Source organism: Thalia democratica, chromosome 2 (genome assembly GCF_965202585.1).
Source record: "Thalia democratica chromosome 2, ktThaDemo2.hap1.1, whole genome shotgun sequence".
Taxonomy (NCBI): domain Eukaryota; kingdom Metazoa; phylum Chordata; class Thaliacea; order Salpida; family Salpidae; genus Thalia; species Thalia democratica.
This window is the reverse complement of record NC_139166.1, coordinates 16,973,731-16,981,734: the sequence shown is the minus strand read 5'-3', so window position 1 is coordinate 16,981,734 and position 8,004 is coordinate 16,973,731. Positions and strand designations below refer to the sequence as shown.

The 8,004-nt window shown below is 30.9% G+C and overlaps 1 protein-coding gene across 1 annotated transcript; it reads left to right on the top strand.

Annotated features, from left to right (window-relative positions):
* Nucleotides 1–5,564: 5,564 nt before the first annotated feature.
* LOC145850092 (translation initiation factor eIF2B subunit epsilon-like) lies at nucleotides 5,565–7,622 on the top strand. Its single transcript, XM_082955238.1, has one exon. It carries the CDS (start codon nucleotides 5,565–5,567, stop codon nucleotides 7,620–7,622), a length of 2,058 nt encoding a protein of 685 aa, XP_082811364.1.
* The last annotated feature ends 382 nt before the right edge of the window (nucleotides 7,623–8,004 follow it).

The following is an 8,004-nucleotide window of genomic DNA, read 5'->3' as shown; positions in this document are numbered from 1 at the left end:
TTTTTAAAACTGAATTGTTTACAAATCTATAAAACAGTTAGACAAAGTTTTTTTTTTTTTTTGCTCTATTTTTATTTACCTACAAACACATATACAAGAAATTTAAAGACACTTTTTTAAAATACATAGCGCTCTTTCAGTTTTATGACATTACTGAATATTTTATATATACTGACATTAATAACTCTCCCCATTTATTCAATTTTGAGATATCTGTTGCATTTTTTGTGGTTGCTCTTGTAGAAAGGGCAACAAGAAAAATGTGAATGTACATGATCATAAAAATAGAAATCTAGGGGAGGAGACGGTGTGGAGCCCATGGTAGACTATGGTTTCCATGGTCAATATTGGCAGTAATGGGTTAAAAAAGGGTGCTTACCATTTTTAAACTTAAAAAAAAAAAAAAAAATTTTGTATATGTAACAAGATATCAAGTTGCACTTGATTACTGTTTAGATTTGGTTGGAAGTTTTGAGCTAAAAGTTCATCCAAGGGTTAAGAGAAAGCTCGCAAGGTTAAGTTTTATACTGATGCAAGTTTAATACAGTTGACAAAAGGAGAAAATAAAGTGCAGACAAGAAACCCTGATGCAACATTAAGTTAGGGAATGTTATATATAAGCTGATACAACAGACAGATAGGGAGATTCTAGCCACAGCCTGCTGCAGTAAACGTGATAATGAAAAATAGACATTTATATTGTTTTCTTGTTTTATATAAAGTGTTTTTTGATTAGTGTTATTTTTATAAGTATTCCTTATTTACATTCTAAGTAGCTAAATTGTATTTTGTTTCATACATTCTTAAAGTATATTCTTGCTAGATTAAATCTTGTGTAAAGGTTTTGACCACATTTAAAGTATTTTCTAAATTTGATGTTCTTTATATATTTGTTAGTGTTTGCAATTGTTCTTTATATAAAATATGTTAACTCATGTCATGCCTAGTTTTATATAGAGTAGCCTAAGTATTATTAGTATCATTATTTAGTATAAGTTAAGTTTAGTATTAAAGGTACCTACATCTGTAGGTTACAATTGGCGTCCTCGTTTAAAGAATAACTAGTCTTTTAAATAACAGTTAAATATTACCAAGACACTATTTTACCCAAATAAGTTTTATTAGTGTATTACCTTTTATTTTGAAAGCAGTATTTATCACAATTTTATCTCACATTCCTATATTTTTGTTATTTTTTTATATACTGCATTTTATTTAGTAGTAGATATAGAAAAATTTTACAACAAATTGTGCATTTAATTTTTAAGAAGCAATACTTACATTTACCACATGCCCATTTAAAAGCCTTTGAGTTTGTAACCATAACCAGAATGAATAGGGGGTTAGCAAAACTAATAAGTCAAACTTGAACTGACTAAATTATTGTCCAAAAAGCAAAGTAGAACTGACAAAGTTTAGTCCAAAAACTCAAAATAGAACTGATAAATTTTGAGTCAACAAAGTCAAAACTGCACTGACAAAATTATTGTCCAAAAAGTCAAAGTAGTTTTGTCAAAATTATGAACAAAAAGTCAAAATTGAACTGACAAAATATTAGTCCAAACAGTCAAAGTAGGTCTAACAAAATTTAGTACAAAAAGTCAAAATGTAACTGACATAATTATTGTCAAAAAAGTCAAAGTTGATCTGACAAATTTTAGTACAAAAAGTCAAAAAAAAAAAACTAACAAGGTATAAGTTTATATAAGTCTTAAAAGTGGTGACCAATTTTATTTGAAAGTGAGTGATATTAGATTTATCTAAGGCTCTTAAATCTTAATAGCACAATAAAAAAAGAAAATATTTATTAATAACTAAGACAGCAAAGACCAGTAACATGCTGAAAATTTTTGGAGTTTGTATTATAGGGGTTTGCATAGGCATGAAATTTGAGTGTTTTTTTTGTATTTTTGTAATTTACCTGTTTTTCAATACTGCAATCTTTATAGTAGAATGTGACTCATGTTTAATATTGTTTTTGAAGTTAAATAAATTGTTGAAGCTAGTAAAACACATTATTATTTTTTTTTATTATCAAAAGTATAAAAGTTTAAGAACTAAATTACCATTTGTTAAAAATTGTTTAATTGTTTTGTTTTCTAATTTGCTTTAAATCTTGTATGGAAAACATGAGTAGTTTTGAGACCAATTCAAATTTTTAAATGTGTAATTTTTTTTTGTTTATGAAGAAAGGGTGTTTTTTATCTTCCAACAAAAAGGCAGAGGAGATGTAGAGTGACGATTCTCTTTCAACAGTGGAGAAGAGGAAGTGTAACAAGATATCAAGTTGCACTTGATTACTGTTTAGATTTGGTTGGAAGTTTTGAGCTAAAAGTTCATCCAAGCGTTAAGAGAAAGCTCGCAAGGTTAAGTTTTATACTGATGCAAGTTTAATACAGTTGACAAAAGGAGAAAATAAAGTGCAGACAAGAAACCCTGATGCAACATTAAGTTAGGGAATGTTATATATAAGCTGATACAACAGACAGATAGGGAGATTCTAGCCACAGCCTGCTGCAGTAAACGTGATAATGAAAAATAGACATTTATATTGTTTTCTTGTTTTATATAAAGTGTTTTTTGATTAGTATTATTTTTATAAGTATTCCTTATTTACATTCTAAGTAGCTAAATTGTATTTTGTTTCATACATTCTTAAAGTATATTCTTGCTAGATTAAATCTTGTGTAAAGGTTTTGACCACATTTAAAGTATTTTCTAAATTTGATGTTCTTTATATATTTGTTAGTGTTTGCAATTGTTCTTTATATAAAATATGTTAACTCATGTCATGCCTAGTTTTATATAGAGTAGCCTAAGTATTATTAGTATCATTATTTAGTATAAGTTAAGTTTAGTATTAAAGGTACCTACATCTGTAGGTTACATATATACAGTTACTTATTATTTTTTTTTTTAATTTTTTCATTTTTGGTTTAAAGTTAGCTCAAAGAATAGTTACAAGTAAATGGTGTGCAGCTCGATGACCGAAAGGTCTTTCTCCACACCAATCCATCGACCTTAGTTGTGAGCGTTCACATTTTTCTTTCTTTCTTTCTTAATGAAATATATGTTTTCAATGAAAAAATTAATTATTTGGTATGATATAATATACTAATATGTTAAGGCTATAGGTTGTCAAACATATTTTTACAAAAATTTACATTGGCTCCTGTTTAAAAGCTTGGTATCAATTGCAAGCTATATTATATAGAATTTAAAAAAGTAATAAAACTTTAATAATTTTGTAAAAAGTTTTTGATACAAATATATGAAGTGCTAACTTTTATTTTCTAATTTTATTGAAAAAAAAACTAAAATTCTGTCTTCTCTTAGATTTTCGAGCTAGAATTGTTATGAAATATTATTTATATAGCTAAAAAGACTTGGATTGTTTCAATTTTAAAAGTATTGAATAAGGAAACTTAAAATGAAAAAACAAAAAAAGGTGGTTGTTTTCAAATATATCTTTAATATTTTAAGATAAAAAAAAAGAAGCATTTTAAAGAATTAAATATTAGTTGTATACTTACTAAAAGTTAAAGAAAAATTTATAAAGAATAAAAAATATGGTCCTTGTTTCATATTTTTGGTTAACAAATTTTAAAATGAATCTACTGAGCTTACAAAGACTTTGATTGAGTCTTTAAACGATCAACTTGCAAAAACAAGATGGAACTCCCTATGGCCTTATGAGTTAGAAACACAATAAAAGTAGTGTTTTTGACAATGATAAGGTATTTTTTTTTATAATCTTTATTCCACAAAATTTATTTTGTAGTGATTTAATGACTTCAGATATGGATTTTGGCTTAATTAAAAAAATATACAAGAAATACAAAAGTTGCAAAATGATATTTTTTTGGCTGTCATACTAAGTAGTTCAACTTGTCACAATTTCACAAGGGGACAATTTTGCACAGGTTGAAATTTTTTTTAATTATTAACTTTAATCTATATTTTTTGCTATTACTATTAGCCCTAACCCTAAATTTTATATTAATTTTTTTTGGTTATTATAATTTTTTTTAAATTGTTTTTGTTTTCATTTATTTTTTAGATTAATAATTTTTATTAGGTATTGTTTTGCTATCACAACTACTTCTAACCCTTACCCACGGTTGGTAAATTTTTTATTTTATTTTTTTGGATTTTATAGTTTGTTTATCAAAATATTATTTTTTTCCTGTTGTTTTTTTGATTAGTAGTTTTTATTAAATACATTTTTTTCTATCACTGTACTATTTTCTACTAACCCTTACTCTCCTCACTCTGTAAGTTTTGTTTTCAATATATTTTTTTATATTCTTGTGCAAAAGTGACGCCGTGCAAAAGTGTCCTCTTGTGCTAAAGTGATGCTTGTGCAAAAGTGACCTGTTTCCACTCTAAGAATATACCAATTATGAAGTCAGGTTGTTTTAGAAAGTATAATTTTTCTTAGTTACTCAGCAAATATTTTGACAATGGAATTAATAAAAAAACTTATTTGTTCACTCAGTTTGTTATTATTTTCTGTATAACATTATAATTACCAATTTCATCAACCTCATTTTAAGAAATACATTTAAAGGATATAGTGTACAAACTTAATTGCTAGTATACAGCAGGTAATTGAATTAAAAAAAAACAAATATTAAACTAAAGTTTGATTTTAACTATAGTCAACTTACTATTGTTTATTAAACAAATAATTCTTAAGAAATGTACTTAAAACTTGTCATTTAAAACAATAGCTTCTGTTTAAAAAGAAGTTTGTAAATTAATTAAATTTCATTGAAGTAAGACAAAAGTTTATTAAAATGAAAATGAATTTTATACAATTAGTTTTAAGAGTTTACATGTTTGAGAATATAATTTTTTGTAAGAATGCTTTGATAAGAATATCATTTTAATGCATGAAAAGTGTTATAAATTGTAAACAAATAAACATAATCTTATAAAAACAAAATGTATAACAAAAGTGATCTACATAAAAAGGCAAAATAATTTTTTGGTTATAATACTTTTAGTTACATCAACTGAATTAACTTATTTATCCAATTAATTTAATAATCTACATTGATGAGTTGTACACATACAATTAGAACTTGTCTTCCTCAAAATAAATGATACTGTTTCTACCAAATTTGAAAACAAATAAGTATTTACTAGATTTTTTGTTTATATTCATTGACTTATTTATAAAAAATAAAGCTGTTCAACATAATTTTGAATTAAAACCTCACTATGATACCTGGAAAAGGAGACAGTTTCTATTAGTTTAAAAATTATATAAGTTATATCTTTATAGTTGATTAAAAAATAATGTTTCTTTTTTAATTAATTATGTGTAAACTATTATGAAACAACTACAGCTATTTTCTATAACATACTTTTAATAATGCCTGGCAAAGAAAAATTTATCTTATTTTCATCTTAATAATGATGATTTGCACATGTGCAATTAGAACATGCCTGTCCAAGTTAAAAATTAATTAGCATTTTAAGATTTATTTGATTTTTACTAATTGAATTATAACAATCACAGATATTTTGTTTATAGCCTAGATAAAACCTCATTTATAATGCCTGGCAAAGGAAAAGGAGGCGGTGGCTTCAAGCACAATGAAGTTCTCACCGGAGTTTTGCTGGCAGACGACTTCAGCAAGTCCTTCCACCCCATCACTCAAACAAAATGCCTCATCAAGCTGGCAAACGAGCCTCTGATCCACTACTCCCTCTCTCTGTTGCATAGGAGCGGCGTGGAAAAGATCATCGTATTCTGCAAGGACTCTGACCATGAAGTCACCAGGTACTTGAAAAGCTCCACCAAGTGGGCCAACCTGCACAAGCACGGCAAAATAGAGGTGCATGGGCCAAACCCTGACGTCAACTCTGTTGGGGACGTGTTCAGGAAACTGGACACCCTCAACATCAACGACGACTTCATATTTGTACCTTTTGACGTAGTCTCCAACACAGACCTCTCAGCAGCTTTGAAAGAGCACAAGCAAAGGAAGAGCACCCATCCTCTTGATAAAAATGCTCCTTTGCTGACGGTGGTCATGACTGACAACGTCAACACCAAGCACGAGCTTAGGCAGCTGGATGATGATGTCATAGTTGCCTACGGCACCAATGACCACAGGCTGCACCATTTTGGCAAGACCAAGTCCTCTCAAGGGGGTCAGAAGCTTCCCATGAGTCTTTTCAAAGAGTGCAGGAGGCTGACTGTGAACTACCAGGTTCTTGACTCTGGTGTTTGGATCTGTTCAAAGAACGTCATTGAAGTCTTTAGTGACAATTTTGATTACGAGACCCAAGACATCTTTGTCAAGAGGGTGATAGAGTCGTTTGAGTTCTTGAGAAAGGAGATTCACGCGCACCTGCTCAAGTCTGATTACTGCTGCAGGGTCAACAACCTGACGAGGCACCAACTGGTCCAGTGCGATGTCATCAATAGGAAAATCTACCCGCTCCTGCCTGAGACCTTCCACAGGTCAATGCGCGATGGAGAGTACAAGGTGGACATGAAAAGAGACTACTTGCACAGCTCTAGTAAACTGTCCTCTGCTGTGAAGGGAAGCTCTTTCATACTTGGACCAAAAACTAAAGTTGACTGCTCTGTCACTATGAATGAATCAGCAGTTGCTGGAAATTGCAGCATTGGAAGCTGCTCAGTCATTGAAAAATCAACAGTGATGGACAACGTTAAAGTTGGCAGAAACAGTGTGATTAAAAACTCCTTTGTTTGTGGCAGCGTTGAAATTGGAAGCAACGTCAAAATGGAAAATTGCTTGTTATGCTCAGGGGTAAAAATAGCGAATGACACTGAGGTGCCCCAGAACAGCATAATTGTCTATGACCAAGACAAGGAACCCACAACTTCTGTTGTTGGCAAGGGCGGCAGGGGGCAGCAGTACTCCTTGGCAGGGGACAGCTTCTACGAGGACACCTCAGAGTCCCAGAACACCGCAGACCTGGCCAACAAGCTGTGGGGACTTTCCATCGACAACGTGGACCTTGAAAGCGACGATGAGATCGATGAAGTGTCTTCGGATGAGAGCATGACTTTTGACAGTGATGACGACGGAGACCCCAACATGTTCTTGGTGAAGTCCGAACTTGAAAAGTTCAAGAGAGAGGTCGAGGAGACGATTGTGAGGCTGAGCGAGGAGCCAGAGGTCGAGGTCAGGAACTTGATTCAGGAGATCAATGCTTCCAGACACGCGTACAACGTCCCTTGGAGCGGGGTGACCACAACTGTTACGTTATGCATCATGGAGCACTTTGTGCAAAAGTACACTGGGCAAGCTCAAGAAGAGAGGAGGACTTTTGGCACGGTGCTGAAAGAAGTTGTGGACATGTGCAGTGGTTTGCTGCAGGAGTACATAGTAGCCAAGAAGGCGGACCAGGAAGCTCTTCAAGCCATCACAAATTTTTCCCAACAGAACCAGATCTTCTTGAAGGAACTGCCCAAGGTTTTGAACCTCATGTTCAACGAAGACATACTGCAGCCAGAGGCGATTGTCAACTGGTATAACGAGGACACTGACCACCCTGCCAGGCAGTGTTACAAAGACAACATAAAGGAAATCATCAGCTTTATTGAGCAGTCCTCTGAAGAAGAAGATTCTGATTAAAAAAAACTGATTAATTATAGATAATTTGTGTAAGACTGAGTTACTTGATATACCGCATGTAATAAAAGTTAAATCTCAAGAACGATCGTTTTAAGTTTTAATACAAAATAAGTAATAAAATGAAATATAAAACGTGTACTCAACCAAAATGCAGATAAATTCTGCATATTTTTTGTTTAGTTTGAGCTTAAAAAACCCGAGAATTTCATAACATTTGTTTTAAATTAAGTTTAAATTAAATGGTTTTTACTATATATTACTAGAAAGTAAAGTATAAGCAAATTTTAGTTTTTAATTTTCTTACTTAATAACTAAAATAAATGTTTGATAAATAACTTTGAAAGCATGTAATTTTCTAAGATATAAAAGTAATTGTAATATC